The sequence below is a fragment of the Lactuca virosa genome, chromosome 4 (genome assembly GCF_052849685.1).
Source record: "Lactuca virosa cultivar CGN04683 chromosome 4, Lactuca_virosa_CGN04683_v6, whole genome shotgun sequence".
In the NCBI taxonomy this organism is placed as follows: Eukaryota; Viridiplantae; Streptophyta; class Magnoliopsida; order Asterales; family Asteraceae; genus Lactuca; species Lactuca virosa.
Genome location: NC_136429.1, coordinates 180586289 through 180609320, shown reverse-complemented (window position 1 = coordinate 180609320; position 23032 = coordinate 180586289). Strand labels below are relative to the sequence as shown.

The following is a 23032-nucleotide window of genomic DNA, read 5'->3' as shown; positions in this document are numbered from 1 at the left end:
TATTGAACTTACTTAAAGTTCTCAAGGCTTCACCTTGAATGGACTTAAATCTCCTAAGGAATCGACTTCGTTCCTCACTTCTTCTGCCTTGGTGCTTCATGTCGCCCCTCCCTTGCTCGATGGTATCCTTTTTTTTTGTCCTTCCAGTCGTCGATGTTGCAGTCCAATCGAAGGGCATGAATCATAGTTCGCACGCAATAAGAAACAGTGAACAACAGAAACGCATGGGAAGAAGAAAAACCCGTCCATCAGTTTCTCATTAGGGTTATGGACGAAAATTGATTTATGGTCCCTCTACTATTAGCCTTAAACACCTTCTACCCTAACCATTTGGTAAATTAGCATATTAAGTTTCCTTTATCGACAATTCAACCCTTTATTTCCATTTAAACCTTTTATTGAATTATATTTACTCGAATTTACCCACAAAACCAGTTAATTCAATTATATACTTGTTAAATATCAATTACTTCTTCTAGATATTAATTAATATCTCCTTTTTAATTTATTTTAATTAGTATACTTAGAATCAAAATAACTTTACAACCACTAATATTCGAGTAGCGGAAGCTAACACCACTAATGAAGGGAAATTCGGGTCATTACATATAGAAGGTGGTTGAAAGACTGTTAAGTTGATATGGAGTGAAGATTTGAAGGGTTACAGAGCTGATTCACGAGGTAAATCATTGAGTTTGTTATTCTGATTACCGGTTCCTATAATATAGCAAAATGTGGTTCCGACTCCGATTCCGATCCGGTTCGGTTCTAAAGCTCAACCCTAAATATGAATATCGTGTATGCATACACAAGATTTAATGAAAATTTATATAATGAGATCTTTACATAATAAGATTGGTCAGATTGTATATTCAAACTTTGTGGCACAAATACCAAGTGCGTATAGGAGGATTTTTTTTTAAATAATCGACATAACCTAAAAAAATTCGAAAGCCAGTACATAGTTCGAGATTTCAAATATCTTTTGACAGGAAAATTGATTTGAAGTACTCTATTTAATTGAACTCAAAGATCATTTAATAAAAATATATATAAAAAAAATATTTTGTTACATCACTTTATCTTAAAGTTATTGTCACTTTGGTGAATATCCAGTTCTTTAAACACCCATCGTATCTGGTCTGTTAAACGTGGCAAATCTACAGGTGAGTGTGTGTCTATAAAAAGCATCGGTGTACCAAAGGCTCCATTATTGGATAAGCAAAGGATCCGTCCAGTCACTGCCATCGAGTCAAGCACGTTGTCTTCGTCTTCTTCCTCATCTTTTTATCCCAACACACACAAGCCAAAACCCACTTTCGTTTCGAAAAGTTCGTCGCATAAACCCTTCTTCGGTATCACTACTTTGATGAAAGCGACCTCTATTTGTCACATTTACCTTCCGATGTTTTTTAATTGACTAAATATCAAACAAGGAGTTTTGGTCTCCTTTAATTGCATTTTCTATCCAAAACATTCCGTTTTTTGTTTGTTGATTGAATATATTAAGAGGGTTGGTTGTGACTTGTGAGCGATTGAGTTCACCCTCGACAATGGCGGATTTTCGAGTGAGTGTGGTGTTAAGTCTACTGTGTGCCATTGCTGTGAGCGTGGAATCGAAGTATATGGTTTACGATACTGCACAGGGGGTCGTGAAGGGGAAGCTTAATGTTCATATGGTACCCCATACCCACGACGATGTTGGTTGGTTGAAAACCGTTGACCAATACTATGTTGGATCCAATAACTCCATTCAGGTCTCAATTCATTTCAAATCGCACAAATTTCCATCATGTTTCATTGTTTGAATCTTCTGAAATCGCACAAATTTCTATTACTTTCATCGTTTGATATCTAAAGCGTTTTTTCGTATGCATATCTATCAATCCTACAGGGAGCATGCGTTCAAAACGTTCTTGATTCCATGGTTCAATCTCTGTTGGTTGACAAGAATCGGAAATTCATCTATGTTGAACAGGTTAAGAATTCGAAACTGTGCATTTTGACTTTTCAGGTCAAACAGACACCATAGAAATATGCTTCCATTAATGAATTTGATATGAATGTTGCAGGCATTTTTCCAGCGGTGGTGGAGGGACCAAAGTGAGGCAATCCAAGAGACAGTGAAACGCCTTGTTAGTTCAGGACAACTTGAGTTGATGTAAGCAGACAAAGCCGACTCTTTGTTAATACTAGGAATATGTTTCATGTTTCATGTTGTCTGTTTATGTTTACGATGTTGTGTGAAGGATTTATGAGGCTGATGTAACGAGGGTATATCAGTAATTTGCTTTTTGTTTGGCAGAAATGGGGGGTGGTGCATGCATGATGAAGCAGCACCTCATTATATTGACATGATAGATCAGACTACACTTGGGCATAAATTTATCAAGCAACAATTCAATGTAACACCAAGAATTGGGTGGCAAATTGACCCTTTTGGACATTCTGCAGTTCAAGCTTACCTTTTGGGGGCAGAGGTATTTTTTTCTGTCTTCTTAGCTCTTCTAAAACTGTTGTGTTGAATTTAAGTTACTAATCATTTTATGATCAAATATAACTGCATTTGTATGATTGTATCATTTTTTAGATAGAATCAAGAGTCATTTGTTATGTAGCATCATTTCTAAACAGAAGGGTAAAATGGTCATTTAGGTTGGATTTGATTCTGTTTTCTTCGGCCGAATTGATTACCAAGATAGAGCTAAACGAAAAGGCAATAAACAACTTGAAGTTATATGGAGGGCCTCTAAAAGTCTTGGTTCATCTTCACAGGTGAATTTTAAACTCTTTATTTCTTTTTTCATTTATTTTTCACCAAAAAAAAAAAAAAGAACTATTCTCTAAAATGATGAATGTTTTCAGATTTTTGCAGGTGCTTTTCCCGAAAATTATGAACCTCCAAGTGGTTTCTACTTTGAAGTCAATGATGATTCCCCAATTGTCCAAGTAACTTTCTAAAATAACATTCAAGTTTCTTGAATCTTTATTAACACAAATAACATAATTTCTTTTATTATTTTTTTATACTGAAGGATGACATCAACTTGTTTGACTACAATGTTCAAGAGCGTGTTAATGACTTTGTGGCTGCAGCATTGTTTCAGGTGAAACTTGAAACCCTTCAATATTCGATTATTTTTTTTAAAAGGAAAGTCCAAACTCCAAACTTTTTTAGTTTTAAGATTAAACTTTATGTTATAATTAATTTCAGGCAAATATTACGCGTACAAATCATGTAATGTGGACAATGGGGACCGATTTCAAGTATCAATACGCAGAGTCATGGTTTCGAAATATGGACAAATTAATTCATTACGTGAATCAAGTTAGTTACTCTTATCAATTTAATATTATTATTTTCTTTAATAAATTTATATAATTTTTATGGTTTGACTTATAGGATGGTCGTGTCAATGCTCTGTATTCCACTCCATCAATATACACCGATGCTAAGTATGCTGAAACCGACTCATGGCCTCTTAAAGAAAACGATTATTTTCCGTAAGTATAACTTTTAAAATCTTACATTATATAATATAATTTTAATTATTAATAATTAACGAGTATATGTTTTTTGTTAGATATGCAAGCGATATAAATACCTACTGGACAGGATATTTTACTAGTAGACCAGGCGTGAAGGGGTATGTCAGAATGTTAAGTGGCTATTACTTGGTAGGTGGATTTGAGATTTAATCTAGTCATTAAATTTTTTTAAGTCTCATTTTTTTAATTTTTTAATAAATATTTAGGCAGCAAGGCAATTGGAAGTGATGAAGGGAAGGAACAAAGCGGGGGCCACTACAGACTCTTTGGGTGATGCTTTAGGGATTGCACAGCATCATGATGGAGTTAGTGGAACTGAACAACAACATGTGGCTAATGATTATTCAAAACGATTGGCTATAGGTCAAAAAGAGGTGAAAACTGAAAACTGAAAACTATTTGTGTTTTTTTTATTTTATCAAAACTTTTGTCTTTTTTAATTTGGTTGTATATGAAAAATAAAATTATATTAATTTCTTGCAGACTGAAGTGGTAGTTGCAGAGTCTATAGCTTGTATGGTATCATCGACACCTGGATGTGGAAGTTTAGCAACCAATTTTCAACAGGTATTTACACACACATAACACGATTAAATGGGGTTGATAATTTTTTTTTTTTTTTTTTTTATCGTCATCAATTTTCAGTGTCCACTTTTGAACATAAGCTATTGCCCTCCAACTGAAACGGATCTATCATCTGGCAAAAAATTGGTAAGTGAGATGCTTTATATTTTTATCTTCTCCATGAAAGGCTACAAAAACTGTTATATTCTGAGATTCTGTATATCTACATAAATTTGAAATGGAAATATGGAATATTGTTGTTTTTATTGTAGATGGTTGTTGTCTACAATTCCTTGGGGTGGAAGAGATCTGATGTTATAAGACTTCCAGTGAGTATCATTTTAGGTTTTGAACTTTTGATTGCATCTAAATCACTTTTTTTTTTGGGATAATATTATACATACATATTATATGTGAATATCTAACAGGTTGTAAGCGAGAATATTGCTGTCTATGACTCCAATGGGAAAGAAGTAGAGTATCAACTTCTCCCCATAGTAAATGACGCTATTGCCCTTAGAAACTACTACACCACTGCATATACGGGCAAATCACCAAGTTCAACTCCCAAGTATTCACTTGCATTTACAGCATCTGTTCCACCTCTGGGATTTACCACATACGTCATTTCAACCACAAAAAAGCCAGGTAAAAATAAAACTAATAATATACATTGATTTTCGAATTTTGAACAGAATCTTATCTAGTGATATATATTCCCTTATTTTTTGCAGCTTCGAATTCTGTAAATGAAGCATTTTACAAGCATACTGAAACAGGAAAAGATGGGATAGAAGTAGGGACAGGAAATTTGAAATTAATCTATTCTGGAAGTGAAGGAAAGCTTTCTCAATATGTCAACAGTCGAAGCTCTGTAAGTATATTTACCTTTCAAATTTTTTTTCGCATAATATAGCAACTAACTATCTTATTTTTTGCTAATTTGGGTAACAAACTATTTTTTTTGGCAATTAAGTCACTAAAACTAACATTTTTTTTTTATTCTTTTAATGTGCATTAACCTGTGTTATTTTGGTTTATGAAAGATCACTGCCTCTGTGAAGCAATCATATAGCTTTTATGCTGGATTTGATGGAACTACAGGAGAGCAGGTAACTTTATTTTCCTTATATCATTTATTATTCTTCTTTTTTTATTATTTTGTAAATACTGTTATTGGTAAAAGTTTTTTATGTTAACAATTGAGCTCCTAACTTGTTTAATTATAGGCATCTGGAGCATATATTTTCCGTCCAAATGGTACATATACTATTGGTACACAGGAGCAGGTATATACTTTCTTCTGATATATTTAATATGTGTCTTATAGTTTATACTTTATACTTTATAGTCAGATTTAAATTTTAATACTGTTCACTGAAATTACAGACTCCCATAAAGGTTTTGAATGGGCCAATATATGATGAAGTACATCAGAAAATAAATCCATGGATTTACCAGGTAATGAATTATATTATATAATCATCATCTTTTCTTGATTATCTTTTGAACAAAATATAGGGCACGTATATTGTTTATTTGTTGGACTGATTGAACCGTCTGAAATGACCATTTTACCCTTCTGTCCAGATCACTAGAGTGTTCAAGAATAAGGAGCATGCTGAAGTTGAATTTACAGTAAGTTCATTTTTCTTTACTTTTGTCTTATTGTTGTTCATTACTGATAATCTCAACTTTTTCAGGTGGGTCCCATACCTGTTGATGATGGAGTTGGGAAAGAGATTGTAACTCAGATCACAACCACCATGAAGAGCAATAAAACATTTTACACAGACTCTAATGGGAGAGATTTTCTTCAAAGGGTATTACTCCCATTAAACATCTGTTTCTTGAAGAAACAAATAGGTATTTAAAGAAAATGTGATCAAAATTATATTTTTTTGTGGCAGATTCGAGACTATAGAGAGGATTGGGATCTTGAAGTGAATCAACCTATTGCTGGAAATTATTATCCTGTATGTTTTTTTTTTTCAATATCCATTATCAAGATAACTGTCATTTTGAATCAACATGCCCTTTGCTATTTATATTCAATGCTCCATTAATGGAAAATTTTTAAAGAAACTTTTCACAGACTTGTGTTATTTCTCAAGGTCAATCTTGGAATTTACCTAAAAGACGAAACTAGTGAGCTCTCGCTTTTAGTAGATAGATCCGTAGGTGGATCCAGTATTGTTGATGGGCAACTGGAGTTGATGCTTCATAGGTATGTCTTTTGACTTTCCATTCACATTTTCATCCAAATCAACAATCAAAAAATTCAATCAGCTATAAAATATATAAACACGAATAATCTCTTTTTTAGGAGATTGCTTTATGATGATGGAAAAGGTGTTGCAGAGGCACTAAATGAAACGGTTTGTGTTGGTAACGATTGTAGAGGATTAACTGTAAGTCCTTCAATTTGGGAATTTAATTTTGACTTGATAAAAAAAGTCAAAGAAATGAGTCTTCCATTTCATTAAGTCTTAAACTTTTTATAGGTTCAAGGTAAATACTATCTTAGGATCGATCCGGTTGGAGAGGGTGCCAAGTGGCGCCGATCCTATGGTCAAGAAATATATTCTCCACTTCTTTTGGCCTTCACTGAGCAGGTGATTAAATTTTTTTGTGTTAAATGTTTCTTTAAAATCCATATAAAAATGTTACTTGTCAATTAATTTTATTATATTTTACAGGACGAAAAAACAGGGACAAATTTCCAAGTGTCCACATTTTCAGGAATGGATTCCTCCTACAGTCTCCCTGATAACGTAGCATTGTTAACACTCCAGGTAAACCATGCAAAAAGACGTAAATGCCCTCCCTCTTCATTCTAGCCTACAAAGCTTGTGAAAAAACTTTATTTTCTTAATTCAGGAGCTGGAAGATGGAAAAATTCTTCTCCGGTTAGCACACTTATATGAGGTGGTTGATCTTTCTTATTATTATTATTATTATTATTATTATTATTATTATTACATAAATTCATTTAATTGTGTTTTGAAGCACGATAAAAATATATCTGTATATTTATGTATATATATTTTTTCTTCTGGTTCTAGATTGGAGAGGACAAAGATCTTTCGGTTATGACAAGTGTGGAGTTAAAGAAACTATTTGCAAAGAAGAAGGTAATACAATACAACATGCAAGTTTCTTTAACACACTAAATAACATCTTTTTAACTTTTTTTTTTTTTTTGAACTTGATATGAAGATAACAAATGTATCTGAAATGAGTTTATCGGCTAACCAAGGAAGAGAAGAAATGGAAAAGAAAAGATTGGTGTGGAAAGTAGAAGGGTCAAAGGAGGATAAACCACATACAACCCAAAGGGGTGCACCTATTGACCCTCAAAAGCTGGTTGTTGAGCTTGCCCCTATGGAAATTCGAACCTTCATAGTCACTTTACAAGGTAAACATACCCTTCCCTAAGGCTATTTTTGATGATGTGATGAGATGAGGAGGGCATTCCCATCTTTTGCACACACAAGAGAACCTATCTTTTTGGGTGGGACAAAATTGCAATTTTTGGTATATTAATGATTGAGTCAATAAATGGGGTTTTGGAATGTATAGGTAAGACAATACCCCGGAGATTGGTGAGCTCGGATCTTATTCCACAATAATCTGCTTCGTGAATCGGCCTAAGTAGATTCAGTACATGCATCAATTTGATGGTTGTAATGTGTATCTACATTTGATCTAGTAGTGGTTATGACTATTTAAATAAATAAATTCATCTTTTAGAGATGTTATCATGTAGTGTCTTGTCTATCGTGCAATAAATTAATATCTTAATGTTCTAGCAATCATGATTTTTTTTATAGGCGACAATTGATCATCATATTTACCACCAATTTGACATATTTATTGTCGTTTTAACTTAAATATTAAAAAATTTATCATTTACATATCGGATAATGTTGCTAATGGTTAATCTAACTACTACAAATTTTCAAATTTAGTCATTTACACCTATCTAAACTCCATATATTACTTAAAAATTAAAAGTGTTTATAATATTTACTGAAATTGAATAATCTAACTCATATAAATGAAGTCTTTGAAAAAAATAACCATATATATATATATATATATATATATATATATATATATATATATATATATATATATATATAGGAGGGTCCAATTGAGAAAAAAAAAATGTTGAGAATGGGGGAATTATTCTCAGCCACACATTTATTTTGCCGCAAAACACTTAGTGTACCGTCGGAAATCGATAACGGATAAACATGTGTTTTCCAACCAAACATGTTTCCTTAAACTATGCTAATCATTATCTTAATATACACAAAAACATATTTTTTTCGTTTATTTTTATTTTTAGAAAGTCATTATTATCGAAAAATTATTTTAAATATATCAAAATTCATAATTTTTTATTCTCTATAAATAGACATCCATATTGATATAGTTTTAAGATAAAATAATTTTTTTTTAGAGCTTCAGCTCTCGTTATTTATAAGTGAATAAAAATCTATTAGATTTTTATTGCAGTACATTCGTTATTCACTTATGAATAAAACGTATGCTTAACTTTTTTTTTTTGAGTAAATTACTGAAATCGTCCCTATGGTTTGGTCAAAATTGCACGTTTGGTCCTTAACTTTTATTTTGCACTCGGATCGTCCCTATGGTTTGATTTTGTTACGTTTTTCATCCCTATGGTTTGGTCAAAATTGCACGTTTGGTCCCTAACTTTATATATATAAGGGACGAAAAACGCAACAAAATCAAACCATAGGGACGATCCGAGTGCAAAATAAAAGTTAGGGACCAAATGTGCAAATTTGACCAAACCATAGGGACGATTTCAGTAATTTACTTTTTTTTTTTATAGTTTAAGTATCGTTCATATATCAATATGACACGTAATAAAGTTTTCTTACTTGAAATATATTTTTTACATCATCTTTCATCATATATTATATTTATATATGAATAAAACGTGTATTAATTGTCGTCATATTTTATATTCATATATGAATAAAAAATTTATCAAATTTTTGTTACAGTTAATTTGTTATTCATATATGAATAAGTAGTATAAATGATACTTAAACTGTAAAAAAAATTAATTATATATTTTTATTAATAAGTGAATAACGTATGTACTGTAGCAAAAATCTGATGCATTTTTATTCACTTATGAATAACGATAGTTGAAAATATAAAAAAAAAATATTTTATCTTAAAAGTATATCAATATGGATGTCTATTTGTAAAGAATAAAAAATCATGAACTTTGGTATATTTAAAATCATTTTTCGATATAAATAGCTTCTTAAAAATTAAAAAAACGAAAAAAAACTATGTTTTTGTATATATTAAGGTAATTATTAGAATAGTTTAAGGAAACATGTTTTGTTGGAAACACATGTGTATTCCTTATCCATTTCCGCTGGTACAAAGGAGGCTTTTGCGGCAAAAATAAATGAGTGGCTGAGAATTATTCCCCCATTCTCAACCTTTTTTATTTTCTCAATTGAACTTACCTATATATATATATATATATATATATATATATATATATATATATATATATATATATATATATATATATATATATTTCATTTCAGAGCGAACTCTTGGATACCAGAGTAGGATTCCGAACAAGCGTTCCGGAAAGTCAAACTTTTTTTTTTGAAAGTGGATAAAATCTTCCGTATCCATTCCACCAATCTCAGTGGTCTTTATAATACACGAATGTTTGGCCTAATCTAAGTTAAGAAAATATTTACAATATGATTTCATCATTATGGCTAATACGCCCCCGTAGTCGAAACGATAGATGGCCGGATGTTGGGACTGGATCTAAAGTCGTCGAACAGAGCGCGTGGGAGTCCCTTTGTGAAGATGTCGGCAATTTGAAACCGTGATGGCACATGAAAGACACAAACTTCACACCTAGCTACTTTTTAACGAACGAAATAGATGTGGATTTCTATGTGTTTAGTGCGTTGATGTTGAACCAGATTGGTTGACAAATAAACAACGCTCACATTATCACAGTAGACAATGGTTGCTTTGCGAGGGGGTGATGTAATTCACATATAAGATTTTGTAGCTAACAAGATTCGGAGACGACGTTTGCAACCCCTCGGTACTTGGCTTCGGCGCTCGATCTGGAAATAGTGGTCTACCGTTTAAAGGACCAAGAAAGGAGATTGTTTCCCATAAAGATGCAGTACCCAGATGTCGAACGACGGATGTCGGGACAACACGCCCAATCGGCATCGGTGTGGGATAGAAGTGATGTAGTGTTGGAGTCGGTAAGTGTTAAGTCATGATCTACCGTGCCACAAATGTAACGAAGTATTCTTTTGAGGGCCATGAAGTGGGGAACTCGAGGGGCATGCATGTGCAATGTAAATTTGTTGAACCGCATAACTAATGTCCGGACGCGTAAAAGTGAGATATTTAAGGGCCCCCGCTAGTTGTCGAAATTCTTTTGGATTCTCCAGAACTTCGTTGGTGTTGACACTAATTTTTCCAGAAGAGTCAACCAGTGTTGGAAGAGGTTTGCAATTTTCGAAGCCTGCTCTTTTTAGAATTTACGCAACATATTATTGTTGTGAAAGGAACATCGAACCTGCAGATTGTTGTGTGACTGCAATACCCAAAATGAAACTTAAGGGACCAAGGTCTTTCATTGCGAACTCCTTGGCAAGGAGATCCATCAATTTATGTCGTAGAGAAGCTGATGATGTCACAAGAATAATATCATCCATGTATAACAATAGGTAAGTGGTATCCCCTCCATGTCGGTAGATGAGTAGTGAATGATCGGAGCGACTATGTTGGAACCCAATTTGGAAGACGTATTCAGCGAATCTTTGATACCACACTCTCAAGGCTTGTTTTAGACCGTACATGGACTTCTTTAAGAGACATACATGGTTGGGAAATTATTGTTGGATTTGGTGTCTAAGCCCATAACTATAACTGGGATGTACTTGACCCGATTGTAGCATAGTCCTTTTGGGTTGCCTTCACCAGTGCAATTTGATAGGATGGACATTTGAGAATAATGTTATTTATGATTTATTAATATATTACAAGTATAATATATTAATATGAAATCATATTATTTAATTAGTATTGATCAATAATTAATTTGGAATTAATTTTGTGATCAAAAGAGACTAATTAAATATATGGGGATTGATTGTGTAAATCAATGATTCTAATAGTGTGGGCTAATGATCCATGGTTATTTAGGATGGGCTAAACCAATGAGATAATTCATGGATAGTCCATGGAGGTTAAACCATGGATCCTAAGTAATATGAAAGGTCATTAGGGTTTACAAAGTGTAACCCTAGCATTTGCTACACTATAAATAAACCCCCTAGAGCCAAAATCGGTTGACACAACATTATTGGAAAGTGATATTGATTTTGTGCAAGTAACTTATTCTCTTAAGCCTCCTCTTGCATATTGGTGTTTGTGAACCATTAGAGGCATCACACTTGGGGTGCTCAAGCTTTCAAAGGTCAATAAATACAAGTCCTTCTAAGAGGTAAGTCATTTAACTAGTTGTATTGTTCATTTGACAATTTGTATGCTAGTTAGGAGAATGCTTTGGAAAAATTGAAAATGCATGTATAATTAGAGAAAACATAGATCCAAAGCATTTAGGGTTGCATGTGCACCATAGGGGTGTTATAGTGCTCAAAACCCAACAAATGTGTGTTGCAAAATCCCATTGGTTGATGCATATAAACTGTTTTATGCAAATGCCCGTGAAGAAACGCGTTTTTGACATCTAATTGATGAATTAGCCAAGATTGTGAGAGAGCGATGGTAAGTACAGTTCTGATGGTTGTTGACTTGACCACTGGACTAAATGTTTATCCACAATCCACACCTACCTGTTAAGACCTCCCGTCACAAACTAATCGTGCCTTATATCTTTCCAATGTACCATCATATTTCATTTTGTGGTGAAAAATTCACACACTCCATACAACGTTCATGTTAGGATGTCTTGGTACAAGCTCCTATGTCTTATTGTCGATAAGTTCCCGAAATTCATCAAGCATGTCTTTTATGAACTTAGATAAGATTTGTGAGGGATTAAGAGTAAGGAATCCGCGAGGGATTCAAGAGAAGAACAATGTTTAAGGATCCATGAGGGATTACAAGATATGAGAGTAAGTCCGGGTGAGTGTATACCCGATAATGCTAGTGTGAGTTTGTTTCTCTTAGAAGAGATATGAGAGTATAGTATGAAATGGGACTGTTGGGTCTAGATGAGAACAAAATGTTGAGGCATTAGAATTGAGAATAGAGAGGTAAAGAGTAAACAGGGTATGAGAAGGCATGTTAAAAGTCAGAGATATGAGAAGAACAGAGTAAGAGATAAAGGAGAGAATGCATAAAGTATAGAGAAGATGAGAGAAAGATTTGAAAAGATAGAGTATGTGAAAGAAAGAGAAGATAAAATATGTGTAGATTATGAGACGGGTCTGAGAAGGGGCTAAGAGAAGGTAGAATACGATCATGAGAAGAGGATAAGAGAGAGTAAGAGATGAGAAGAAAATATTAGAGAAGATAAAGTATGAGATGAAGGAATATAATGTTAAGACATGAGAAAAGATGGAAGGTAAAAAGATAGATGTGATGAGATGAGAAATAATATTAGTGTATGCTATGAAACAAAAAGATTAGATGTAGAGTAATAGAAAGAAGATAAAATTCATGAAATAACCAAAATTGAGGGCGTGTTTTAAGCATTTAACTAAGAAAATTTGAGTTTTGGAAAATGACCACGAGATCCGCAGAGGTGGCTCTGCGGATCGGTTTAAACCTCTGAGGACCAGTTTAAATCTTATTTGAATTAAAAGAAATAAAATAATGGAAATATGACATAGTTACAATTGGTTCTAATCTTTAGGACCAAAAGTATGTTATGGCCCCTGAGAAAACAACTTGTATTGCAAAATGACGTGTATTCATCAATAAAGGAGCTATGAACTTTCTCGTATCATCTCCCAATAAAGTTTTATTATACCTATAATTAACATTAAAAACCACATTCTAATACTGCATTATCTTAAACTAACTACTAAAATCAAATAATATCAAATGACACTTACAATGTCAAGAATGTACCGAAGGTGTGTACCATACAAGTATAAATAATAATGTCTTGAATACATCATCAATGACAATAGACTTTTTGGAGCTTAAAAACTATGTTTATGTTTATCAATACAATCAGTATGTGGGTCCTTTAATCGATATAACCTGAAAGTTCCATGAATTAGATCTCGTAACCAATGATAACCTTTGTGTCTCTTGCGCTTAGCAAAAAGTTTAATGATGCTCCCGGGGTTCTGTATTATCCGTTGGAGGTAGAGATTGTTGAGACCGTTCTCTGAGTGCTTTGAGGGTTCATCGTGGGTGTGTCCTAAACCTGTTCAATGAGAGATATTCTATTGAATTGGTACCGATTCCTCTGTGAGGGTTGAAGGTTATCATTGGGATGGATCAGTTAGGTCCCAATGGGGCCATGATTGACTGTGAGCGCCAGCTAGTGCGAGTTCGAACCCCAAGTGGGGGAGAACTAGTTATTCCTGGCGAGGGAGCTTCGTATGGGCCGACTCTATGTTCAACTGCGAGGGTCAGGAGATATTGTAACAACCCGTTAGTTTCCAAGTCAACAAAAGTCAAACCCATCAAATAAAATTTCGAATTTTATTTCATTTAAATTCATAAGGGTTAGAAAACAATGTAAACTATATAAATAATGTTTATGTAAGTTTTCAGAATAAATCACACTCGAAAATCAACATTTTTCCATTTTTGAACCAAGAACCCTCAGACCGAAAATCCCTTTTTCGGCCAAGAACTCTCGGACAGAAAACAGATTTCGGCCGAGAACCCTTTTCCGGCCGAAAAGTCAACCGTATATAAGTTTTTCCTTCGAAAACTTGATCATGTCTCACATTTTTCACTCGAAAATACCCACATTTTGCTCCCAAGGATCATCCAAGAACATTCAAACCTTCAAGTGAAAACCTTCAAATCTTCATATTTTCACCAAGAACATCCTTCAAATCTTCAAGTGACCGAAAACGGCCCAGGACCGAGAACTGTGTTCGGCCGAGAACCCCTAAAACCGAAAACTCCTCAACACTTGTGCAATTCTCGGTAATTACCCTCAACACAAAACAAGTGTTTTCTAACACTTTAATTAATGGTTTCGCTAATTTAAATGCAATTATTTGTTTAAATATTATTAGGATACCGTTAGTTCCGCGTACGCCAACTCAAGGGTCATCTCTACAGTCCGCTATCCAGTTACGAGTACATACTAAAAGTGAGTTCATACCCCTATATTTTTACTGTTTTCAATGTTTTTAGGGGGGATACAAGTAAAACACAAGTATTTCTGTGTTTTTTTATACAAATTATTTCAAACAACTTCAAAACCTATGCAATTGATTCAAACAGAGAATCCACTACATTTTACTAAAATATTTATATATTTTAACCCTTTTTGTACCATGTCGATCATAAGGGTGTTTTTCCTTCATACAACTAAATTGCAAAAGTTTTCAGTACAAAACAGAACATACAGTTAAACTATAATTAGTATAGTTGAGAACACTACATTACTTTTACTGAGTTCAATACGCGAAACAAGAACAATCATACAAACTATAACATGTATAGTTTGGGATACATTACACTATTTTACTAGTTCAAGAACATTGTTCAGAAACTAACATATAAACTATGGTAAATATAGTTTATGGAACACTACACTATTTTCCTAATACAATGTGTAACGTCGTGAAAATTCAAACCAAATTTTTCATTTTTAAATTCATACAAACATATATCATATTGTTCAACATCAAATATTCATTTAACAAAGTTTTCGAATCATCTCATAAAATCCAGGATCCACAGTAGCTCCTCCCAAACATAGTGTGTGTGTACAATCATGTCGATGCCTTCCCGCGGTCCTTTGAAGTACCTGAAACAAATATCACATAAACGGTAAGCACGCATGCTTAGTGAGTTCCCCAAAAATACCACGCACATACAACTAGCCACTCGAGGCTATAACTCTACGAGACCTTCCGGTCAATGTGTCTTAGGGGCTTTCCAGTCCCACCCTTTGAGTAGACCTTCCGGTCCTACTCTGTCGACCTTCCGGTCCATACCATGTTGACCTTCCGGTCCATACACTGCTGACCTTCCGGTCCATACCCTGTTGACCTTCTGGTCCATACCATGTTGACCTTCCGGTTCATACCATACTGACCTTCCGGTCCTTACCATGCTACTCATAACATACATAACATATACATATCACATAGGAACATATATCACATACTCGTCATAGCACATAAGACCTTCCAGTCACATATCACATAAAGTCTCATAACTTATACACATAAGACATTTCGGTCATTCATAGTTACCAATCCAGGTAAAGTATAGTGAGAAGACTCACCTCGTATGACGTCTAGAAAACTCTCGTGCTCGATGTCCCCGATCTAGCCTCCGTCTATCAAAATGATAATACTTTTTAATCAACAACAATTCTCTTAGGCTAGACTAATCCCTTCCTACAACCTCTCATAAGGGGAAAAGACCATTTTACCCCTCCAATGGTCCAATGTCCAAATGTTGACCAAACCCTAAAAGTCAACCTCATTCAACGGTCCAACTATGACCAGACTCGTCGAGTGCACTCGGGTGACTCGGCGAGTCCATGCGTGTCCTCTGAATCCTCCTAAGGGCTTACTCGACTCGTCGAGTTAACCCTTCTCTCGACGTGTTACCACTGGTCACGAATCGTGGTGCAACACGATCCAACTCGTCGAGTCCTCTCATGGACTCGGTGAGTTCCTTCCATGAGAATGCTCAAACGGACTTCTGAGGTCAGATCTGTTTCTCTAACCTATAGATCTGACCTTCTAACACCCAAAAGTCACGTAAAGGTCTAAACTTTACGTTCATGCATTGCATATATGGCTCTATATGGTGAAATAGCTCTAAAAATGGAGCCCTAGGCTCCATACTCTTATGTAACAACATAAAGCTTGGTTGTTGGGACACTCTGGACCTCTCAAGGTCCAGATCTAAGGTCTATTCCACAATGGGACTTCACATGCTCCATAATCCAACTCAAGAAAGGGTAAAGAAACCCTAGATTCCATAAATCTACTATAAACACGAAAATAGGCATGGATTCATACCTCAAACAGAAGCCCTTGATGAAATAGGAGAAGTTCTGAGCTCCTCAAACAGCCTAGCTTGAATCCCATCTCTTTTTCTTGCAAGAATGCACTAAAGATGGTGCAATTATCTCTCTCTCTCTCTCTCTCTCTCTCTCTCTCTCTCTCTCTCTCTCTCTCTCTCTCTCTCTCTCTCTCTCTCTCTCTCTCTCTCTCTCTCTCTCTCTCTCTCTCTCTCTCTCTCTCTCTCTCTCTCTTTCTAAGCTTTCTGGCTCACTAGGGTTTCTCAAGGGGTAAAAATGGCCGCAATGAAGGCCATAAGGTTCCTTAAATAGGGCTCATGCCCAAAGATTTAGGGTTTATGTCCATAGCGCGGACTCGTCGAGTCCACTCGCCGACTCGTCGAGTCCGTTCATTAATCCTAGTCAGCAGTCGCGATCCTACTCGACGAGTTTAGGCGTCAACTCATCGAGTCCCTCTCCTTGACTCAAAAATAAATACTCAATTATGATACCTGGAAATCCGGATGTTACACAATGAAACATTACTAAATAATTATTTAAGTATAATTATTTTACATTACAAGTACATTACTACAAGGTTATACATATATATTCAAGTACAAGAGAACACTACAACACTACACGTAAACTAGTTAATACAGGGTTGTGAGGTACTACTTCATTGTACCCACAAGGGTACAGGGCTAAATCCTTTACAATATAACAAGAGTCTCCTGGAGGGAGAGCGTAAATTTGTGTATAGATCTATACGGCACCGACAATCCCGCACCCAAATTGTTAGCTACAGTTAGGCCGGCAGGCCTGGGGTGACAAATGTCATAACGTTTCTGACGCCTGAAGAACGTCGTAGAGGTCACTAGTCATATCAAGCATGGTTATACGAAACTCACAAAAGTATAAACTAAAACATTGTTTACGGGATTTCATTTCTTCAACCGGTTTTATTTTAAATAATAAAACTACACTACATTACAACTGGAGGATTCCAGGGATTACAAACGAACGGTTTTATTTTAATTAATGAAACTACAGTACACTACTATACCTTACTACTGGTGGTATCCAGGGATTCATACACAGGTTTGCATACAGTACACTATTATACCTTAGAACTGGTAGTATCCAGGCATACATACAAGGGTTTTCATACAAGGGTTTCATAACAAACACTACTATGTTATACTATTACAGAATACAGTATCAAACGTACATTTTGGTCTTAAGGTCTAAGACTACTTTTCATTACTAAAGAAAATATTGGATTTTCTGGAGAAACATACTAACGATTTCAAAGAACAAAGACAAGCTTTACATATCAAAAACATGCTTATAAACTCACCAACTTAAATGTTGATACACTTTCAAAACCACTTGTATTCTCAGGGAACCGGTAGACAGGTACACCGCAGGTTTTTGAGAAGATGGAGCTTTTAGAGTCGCGTCTTTTATACTTTTGTTATACATTTTTGATGTCATACAAACAATGTACCGAACAGATGTAAATACTATATTCCATAAATGTAATGGTTGTGTTTGCTTTGATTATTATAATGCAATTGTTGTGATACTATACATGACGTCCTCCACCCCCGAACGTTTCCGCCGTTCCGGTTTGGGGGTATGACAGATATCTTCAGTGAAGCGGTTTTGTGTTTTTGGGTTATGTGGCGGATACTCGGGTTGAGGCACGACGACATTGAGTGAGGTGCCCATTCTTCTGGATTTCCCTAATGTGTGTCCTGAGGATTTTACAGGATTTCCTCTCGAGAGGCAGGTTGAGTTCTGGATTGATTTAGTTCCTGGTGCGGCCCCGATAGCCAAGACATCGTATCATTTGGCACCGTCGAAGATGTAGGAGTTGTCTACACAACTTCAGGAGCTGCTAGACAAAGGTGTTTATTTTATCGAGCAGTTCACCATGGGGAGCACCGATCATGTTTCTGAAAAAGAAGGACGAATCACACAGGATGTGCATTGACTATCAGGAGTTGAATAAGCTAACGATGAAGAACCGTTGCCCACTTCCGAGGATCGACGACTTATTTGAACAACTTTAGGGTGCATCTTGGTTTTCCAGGATTGACTTACGATTAGATTACCGTCAGATGAGATTCAAGGAAGATGATGTGCAGAACACGACCTTAAGGACTCGTTATGGTCATTATGAGTTCATGGTGGTGCCATTCGGGCTCACCAACGCACCAACAACGTTCATGGATCTCATGAACCGGGTATGGAGACTGATGCTAGATCGGTCGGTGATCGTGTTTATCGATGATATTCTGGTCTACTCCAAGATCAAGGAGCAGCCCGATGATCATTTGTGAGTGGTATTGGAGACCCTGAGGAGAGAGATGTTGTATTCCAAATTATCCAAAGGCAAGTTTTGTTTAAGCGAGATGCAGTTCTTGGGGCACATCGTCAACCAGAGGGGTATATTGGTTAATCCGGCCAAGATTGAGGCTGTGATGCGGTGGGAGGTTCTGAGAACCCCATATGAGATTCAGAGCTTTTAAAGCCTCACGGGATATTATCGGAAATTTATCTAGGACTTCTCAAATATTATTGTGTCATTGACCCCGCTTGACGAAGAAGAATGTTACTTTTCAGTGAGGGCCTGATCAACAGTTAGCTTTTGAGACACTGAGACAGAGATTATGCGAGGCCCCGATTCTCGCGCTTCCTAAGGACATGGATGATTTTGTGATTTATTGTGATGCTGTTGGGTTTTGAGCATTCTAACACTCCTATGGTGTACATGCAACCCTATAAACCTTGGATCTATGTTTTCTCTATTATACATGTAAATATTAACTATTCCAAGGTTTCATCCTAACTAGCATATTATGAAGCACCTATACTACAAAGTTCTAGTTAGATGACATACCTTTTGATGTAGCTTGATGTCTTCAAGCTTTAAGAGCTTAGCCCCAATATTGTGGAAGCCTCAAATGGAATCACAAATCACCAAAACACCTTGGAAGAACTTGAGAGAATATGTATGCACACTAAAATCGGCCCACTCTTATTTTCACACACTTGTGCCAATTTTGTGAGCCAAGGACCCCTTTATATATTATGGAGGATTAGGGTTACATCCATGTAAACCCTAATACCCATAACCTTTCATTTACATAGGATCCATGGGTTAAAAGCTCCATGGACCATCCATGAAAGCTTAGTCCAACCTAAATGAACTTGGCCCATTCCATATATATAAGAGTCCATATTTAATTAGTTCTTTTTGATCACTTAATTAATTCTAAATTAATTCTTGATCAATACTAATTAAATAATATGATTCCATATTAATATATTAGAACTTATAATATATTAATATAAATCATAAATATACTATTCTCAAAAGACTATCCATATAAATTGTGCCGGTGAAGTGCAACCCAAATGGACAATGTCGGGTCGGGTCAAGTACATACCAAATATAGTTATGGACTTAGACATTAATCCAACAGATGTGTCTATCTCGGGTTTGGGAGTTGTCCTTATGCAGAGAGAGGACATGTGATTGCTTACGCTTCGAGGCAGCTGGAGCCTCATGAGGTGAATTACCCTACGCATGATTTGGAGTCGAGGTTGTGGTCTTTGCCCTCAAGATTTGGAGGCACTATCTGTACGGGGTTAGGTGTACTATCTACATTGACCACAAGAGCTTGAGGTATCTGATGGATCAGCCGAATTTGAATATGTGGCAACAAAGATGGTTGGATGTGGTAAATGATTATGATTGTGAGATCCTATACCATCCTAGGAAGGCCGATGTTGTGGTTGATGCCCTGAGCCGTAATGCAGCGAGTGCACCTATCGGGGATATGTGTCTGAGGATGATTATTATTTCTCCTCTGTTAGATATGATCAAGAAAGATTAGGTGGAAGGATTGAAAAAGGAAAATTGGAAGGCAGAGCGGATCAATGGGTAGATTCCTTTATTCATCAGAGATGTTCGAGGCTTGTTGACTCAGTGTAACAGAATTTGGATTCCGAATACTAGTGGGGTGAGGCAGACAGTGCTAGAAGAGGTTCATAAGTCGAAGTTTTCGATCCACCCAGGGCCCACAAAGATGTATATGGATTTAAAATTGAACTTTTGGTGGCCCTGTATGAAAAGGGGGATAACATGGTTTGTAGAGCGGTGCCTGACTTGCCAGAAAGTCAAGGTCGCGCATCAGAGACTGATAGCTCATTTTATTTCCTTATTTTTATTAGTTAATTTTAGTATTTTTTAGCTCTTTTTATTAGAATTGCATTGTATATTCTTTATTTTTCTTTATCATGGATCGTATCGGGGACTTTCTATTTTGCATGAGAATTTTTGTAGGATTTTAGAGCTTGTTGCGGTTCTGGATTAACTTGTAAATGGGCTTTGTGGACTTTCGAGGCATTATTGGGCTTTGCGGATCCATTTAAAGGAGATTTGGGCTTAAAAAGGATAAAGACTTGGATGAAGTGGGCTTGTGAAGATGGATCATGGATTGTTATTTTGGGCTTGGAGCATCCATATTTGAAGCTAAAAGATGATTAGTTAATTTGAATCATGTGGGATATGGAGGGGACCAAGGGAATCTTTGGTAGCGGGATGGTTAGTGGAGGAAAAATGAGCCAGTAGCATTCCAGCAGCACTTGCGCGGGTGGAATCTCCGTCGCGCGGGTACCCCCGCAACTTCCCTGTTTTGGGCATTTTGGTCATTTGGCTTGCTATTACCTTGGGGGATTGGATCTATCAGCTATCACTTTGATTTTACACCATTGGAGACCAGAAGAAGGCGATTTTGGAGCTAGAGACTCATTTCTTTTCATCTTTCCAAGTTATTGGTAATTTCTTTATGCAATTAGACTTTTGTGATTGTTATTCTATTGCCATGAGTGGCTAATTTCTCTATTTTGGTTAGCCTTGGCTAAAACATTTGAATGTTTGTGGGTGTTTGAAGGATTCATGTTTATTTATTATTTATCTTATGTCTATGATTCTAGTTCATATTTCCTATGCTTTTTTAATGCTTTGATCATGAGTTTGGTACTTGAATAAGCAATTGTTGGTTTATTTCTTTGGTTTAGCATTGAATCATTGAATTTACTTAGAACAAGGGCTTTATGATGGTAGAAATCATCTCTATCTTATGAATCATAACTCCTTTATGGATGTGTAAGCATTGGCATCCTCTAGGAATTGGGAATTCCTTCATTCTTAAGGCTAATCAACTTCTTGGGTTCAATTGCTTCTGTAACGCCCGTAGATCCGACTAGTCAATTTAGAGACAATGAGCGTCAAAAAATGAGTTTTTTATGGAATATTATTTAGAGGGATTAATCTTAACCAAGTTTTAGTATATGTTACAAGGGTTCCGTACATATAAAGAGCGCCGAAATCCGAGTTATAACGAAGAAGTTATGACCTGTCGAAGTTTTACGGCAAAACCGGCACGGCACGGCACCGGGAGACGTAAATAGTGAATTTACGACAGAGGACTTTTTAGCCTTAGTATTCTAAACAATAGTCGTAGAATATGTTAAACTGAGAGCGTCCATAAATAGAACGCCCAAATCTGACTTCGTATGAGGAAGTTATGATTTTTCTAAGATTCAGCTTAGCAGTGCACGGCCCGAAACTCGAATTTTAGTTCGAGCGGTTTTTGGCCTACGCGAACTAAATGAGAGTTGAAGATCTCATTAATAGGAAATCAACGGTAAAAAGACAGACGAAAACGGAGTCCGTATGTAGAAGTTATGAATTTTACGCGAACATTTAACAATATAATCTCCTCCTACTGTTAAATTTAAGATCGGTCGAGAATTAGCCGACAGAGTCTAAATGAAAGTTTTAGATCTTGTTTTTACCTACGCGCGGATATAAAGAATGTCGAGAGTAGAGCTCGTATGTTAAAGATATGGACGAAACTTGGTCCCTACTCTTCGAGCGCGATAAATTCGATACAGTTTTGTAAATCTGAGATAAAATGAGAATTAGCTGACGGCGTCTAAATGAAAGTTGTAGTACTCGTAAATACCAACGCGTGAATATAAAGAACGTCAAAAATGGAGTTCGTATGAACGAGTTACAAATTATAATAACATGTTTATGTATTAAAATAAAGTATAAATCATATATACGTACACATATATATATACAAATGTATATATCATTAGAAAGGTATCGACGATGCGGTTATTATAAGACTAGTATAGAGTACTTTCGACATTAGTTTAGTACAAATATCATTAAATCTATTTAAAATAGTATTATGAAGGGGTGTTTAGTCGTTTATATAACTATAAGGTCATTAAGTAATTATGGAGGGTAGTTTTTGTAAATTCAATTACTATAAATAAGAGGCTTGGGCTCTCATATTTCTTGCACCATTCTCTTGATTCAAGAGTCTTTCTCTTCTTATCCCCCGAGCATTTCGGTCCCTCGTGATTCGACTTCTCTTTTTGTAGTTTTAGTATAGTAAGGTGAGCGCTGAAGCGCTGCACGAATCTTTCTTAGAAAGATTCAGCGACGAAGTTCTGCCCTGCAGAGCCCGACTCCTAGCTAAAACCTCATTGTAAGTAAGTTATGCTTACCTATTTTAATATAGATTATATTTAAAATTAGTATTGTTATTATGAACTTATAATAAATATTTGAGCTATTATTATGACTTATATAAGTGC

The 23032-nt window shown here is 35.6% G+C and overlaps 1 protein-coding gene across 1 annotated transcript; it reads left to right on the top strand.

The window, feature by feature from the left end:
- Window positions 1-1205: 1205 nt before the first annotated feature.
- Window positions 1206-7877, top strand: LOC145107773 (putative alpha-mannosidase At5g13980). Its single transcript, XM_079044722.1, has 30 exons — window positions 1206-1757; window positions 1895-1978; window positions 2073-2161; window positions 2306-2480; window positions 2656-2775; window positions 2866-2949; window positions 3036-3107; window positions 3215-3328; window positions 3404-3504; window positions 3585-3678; window positions 3756-3923; window positions 4033-4116; window positions 4195-4260; window positions 4386-4442; window positions 4542-4761; window positions 4848-4987; window positions 5160-5225; window positions 5343-5402; window positions 5503-5574; window positions 5704-5751; window positions 5817-5936; window positions 6024-6089; window positions 6228-6340; window positions 6440-6524; window positions 6618-6728; window positions 6813-6908; window positions 6994-7041; window positions 7179-7247; window positions 7333-7531; window positions 7696-7877. Exons 1-30 carry the CDS (start codon window positions 1554-1556, stop codon window positions 7743-7745), a joined length of 3075 nt encoding a protein of 1024 aa, XP_078900848.1. The 5' UTR covers window positions 1206-1553; the 3' UTR covers window positions 7746-7877.
- The last annotated feature ends 15155 nt before the right edge of the window (window positions 7878-23032 follow it).

Bases quoted from the DNA above. Each gene is read 5' to 3' on its own strand.
- LOC145107773 (XM_079044722.1), top strand. From the start codon at position 1,554: ATGGCGGATTTTCGAGTGAGTGTGGTGTTAAGTCTACTGTGTGCCATT. The intron at 2,776-2,865 runs GTGAATTTTAAA...GAATGTTTTCAG, and splicing joins GTCTTGGTTCATCTTCACAG to ATTTTTGCAGGTGCTTTTCC. The intron at 3,679-3,755 runs GTAGGTGGATTT...ATAAATATTTAG, and splicing joins TGTTAAGTGGCTATTACTTG to GCAGCAAGGCAATTGGAAGT.